Below are 3,521 nucleotides of genomic sequence, written 5' to 3' on the forward strand. Positions count from 1 at the left end.
TATGGCGGATTGAATAGAGCATCGTAGATGGCAGTAGACGCAGTGGCAGCTGATGGAATTATGGACAAATCTTACACTGAGGCTAAGGAGATATTAGACCGCATTGCTAAGCACAACATGGAATGGGTGGACGATACGTATGATGGAAGAACTAACAGGAAGAAGAGGTCTCAAAATGTTAATTCTATCGATTCCAACGCAATAGCCACACTTTCCTTTGGGCCATGTACTCCTTTAATAGGTTCTCAAGCGGATGAATGCATCAAATCAATAGAAGATGAATCAGGTAGAAGCGTTCGGACAGCCCATGGTTAGCTATGTGGGCTATGGAGATCCTCACTCCCATGCGGATTGCCCACAAAATCCTCAGTCAGTATGTTTAATTAAAAACAACCCATTTTCCAATACATATAATCCTGGATGGAGGAACCATCCAAATTTTTCTTGGATAGGAGGAAATCATCAGGAGCACCACCCAGGGGCGAACCAATAGCAAAGGAATAGACCGTCACCTGCGTTTCAATAAATGCATCGGCATCACCAACAACCCTTTAATAGAGGAGAACAGGCATCGAGCTTAGGATCTCCGCTTGAGAACCTATTAAAGGAGTGCATGGCCCAAAATGACGCGTTGCTGAAAAGCCAGGCGTCGTCTATCAGAAACCTGGAAATACAGGTAGGGCAGATAGCACGTGAGTTGAAGAGCAAGTAGCCTGGAGTTCTATCTAGCAACACTGAAACACCTGGGAACAACAATGGAAAGAAGCAATGTCACACGGTGACGTTGCGAAGTGGAAAAGCTCTTGAAGAAAGAAGAATGAATCCAAGAAACAACAATCCTTCGAAAGAACGCATCACACGTTCAATGGCAGTAGAAGATCAAGAAGAAAGAACGCCTGAGACTACAAGCCATTCAGAACCCAGTACGTCTAACGCGGGAAAACCTGCAGTGCCGCTAAACATACCATTCCCTAGACGTCTGATGAAGAAGAATGATGAACAACAATTCAAGTGCTTTCTTGAGCTCCTGAGGCAATTGCATATCAATATTCCACTTGTAGAAGCCCTGAAGCAGATGTCAACATATGTCAAATTTTTTAAGGACATCTTGACAAAGAAAAGAAGAGTTAGCGAAACGGAAGTAATCACACTAACGCAGGAGTGCAACCCATTAGTAAGCAACAGTCTACCAAAGAAACAAAAGGACCCAGGGAGCTTCTTAGTTCCTTGCTCGATAGGAGGATTGGATGTGGGTCATGCGTTGTGCGATTTGGGAGTTAGCATTAATCTCATGCCACTCTCAATCTTTAAGAAACTGGGAATTGGCGAAGCACAACCCACTTCTGTTACTCTTCAGCTCGCTGACAGAACTATTAAGTGTCCTGAAGGAAAGATTGAAGTCGTTCTGGTAAAGGTTGACAACTTTATATTCCCAGCAGACTTTATTATCTTAGACTATGAAGCAGATAGGGAGGTACCAATTATCCTTGGACGCCCCTTTCTAGCTACTGGAAAAGTTTTGATAGACGTGCATAAAGGAGAATTAACTATGTGCGTAGATAATCAAGAGGTGAAGTTTAATGTGTTAAACGCATTAAAGTTCCCAGACAGTGAAGATTATCACCTGAACAGTTTAGAGTTGCCTGAAGAAGAGACCCATGTATGCGAGGTCCTCGCGTTGGAGGAGAACCTGAAAGAACCAGAGCCGCGAAGTCTGAGTGAGCGGCGGACAAAACCAACGTGTCCATCACTTGAGGAACCCCCAAAACTTGAGTTGAAATCGTTACCTAGTCACTTGAAATATTCCTTCCTTGGAACAAACAAAACTTTACCTGTGATCATTTCCGCGAAGCTTACAGAGCCTAACGAGCACTCTCTCTTGTATATGCTGAAAAAGCACATGCGTGCAATAGGTTGGACGCTAGTGAATATCTGTGGCATAACCTATCTTATTGCATGCATAAGATTAGGCTGGAAGAAGGAAAGTCAGGATCGATTGAGCCTCAAAGAAGGCTAAACCCCATAATGAAAGCAGTGGTAAAAAAAGAAATCCTAAAATGGTTGGACGTGGGAGTTATCTGTCCTATATCCGACAGTAGCTGGGTAAGCCCAGTCCAATGCGTTTCTAAGAAAGGGGGAACGACATTGATAGTCAATAGTAATAATGAGCTCATAACCTCGAGGACTGTCACGGGCTAGCGCATCTGTATGGATTATAGGAAGCTCAACGCAGCAACCAAGAAAGACCACTTCCCCCTTCCTTTTATTGACTAAATGCTTGACAGACTTACTAGCAAAGAATTTTATTGCTTTCTTGATGAATACTCTGGTTATAACAAGATTTTGATTGATCCAGAAGATCAGGAGAAGACAACGTTTACCTGTCCCTTTGGAACATTTTCATTCAGACGCATGCCCTTTGGGTTGTGCAACGCACCTGGGACATTTCAAAGGTGTATGATAGCGATCTTCTCTGACTTCTTAGAAAAGACCGTTGAAGTCTTCATGGACGATTTCTCAGTCTTTGGAGACTCATTCCAATCATGCCTAGATAATTTGGAGGTCGTCCTCGCTCGATGCGAGGAAACAAACCTTATGCTGAATTGGGAAAAATGTCACTTCATGGTGACTAAAGGAATCGTCTTAGGCCACAAATTATCAAAGGCTGGGTTGGAAATAGATGAAGCCAAGATAGATGTCATAGCAAAACTTCCACCACCATCAAATGTTAAAGCTCTACCAAGTTTTCTAGGGCATGCTGACTTTTATCGAAGATTCGTTAGAGGATTCTTTCAAATTGAGTGACCTCTGAGCGCATTACTAGAGGCGAACCGGCCCTATGATTTCAATGAAGACTGTTGTAACGCGTTTGAAACATTGAAATATGCGTTGACGACAGCTCTGGTACTGATAGCACCGAATTGGACGCAGCGCTTTATTCTCATGTGCGATGTGAGTGATGTGGCAGTAGGAACAATGTTAGGGTAGAATAAGGGAAATTTGATACATCACATCTCTTATGCATCCAAAATGTTGAATGACTCTCAGGAACACTACACAACCACTGAAAAATAAATGTTGACTGTAGTGTTTGGCATTGAGAAGTTTAGATCTTACTTAGTTGGTGCGTCAGCCACCATATATACAAATCACTTAGCCATAAAATTCCTGATGAGTAAAAAGGACGCGAAGCCAAGATTAATAAGATGGGTGCTGCTGTTATAGGAATTTGATATTGATATCCAAGACAGAAAGGAAACCGAGAATCAGGTGGATGACCACCTGTCCAGGCTAGTAAATCAATAAATGCAAGATCAAGAAAGTGAAATCAAAGACGCATTTCCTGATGAAAGCCGTTTCAAAGTTGAAGGCAGGGAATCTTGGTATGCGGACATAGTCAATTACTTAACCACCAAGCAATTCCCTGGCAACTTCAACTCTCAGCAAAAGAAACGGTTAATACATGACAACAAATTTTACTTTTAGGATGAACCATTTCTCTATAAGCAAGGCCCTGACTC

At 42.5% G+C, this 3,521-nt stretch overlaps 1 protein-coding gene across 1 annotated transcript; it reads left to right on the forward strand.

The window, feature by feature from the left end:
• The first annotated feature begins 865 nt into the window (after nt 1–865).
• On the forward strand, nt 866–2,017 carry LOC120076297 (uncharacterized). The gene has a single exon (XM_039030064.2). The coding sequence runs from the start codon at nt 866–868 to the stop codon at nt 2,015–2,017; it is 1,152 nt and encodes a 383-aa protein (XP_038885992.2).
• The last annotated feature ends 1,504 nt before the right edge of the window (nt 2,018–3,521 follow it).

Source organism: Benincasa hispida, chromosome 4 (assembly GCF_027475165.1).
Source record: "Benincasa hispida cultivar pf3 chromosome 4, pf3_genome.v1.1, whole genome shotgun sequence".
In the NCBI taxonomy this organism is placed as follows: domain Eukaryota; kingdom Viridiplantae; phylum Streptophyta; class Magnoliopsida; order Cucurbitales; family Cucurbitaceae; genus Benincasa; species Benincasa hispida.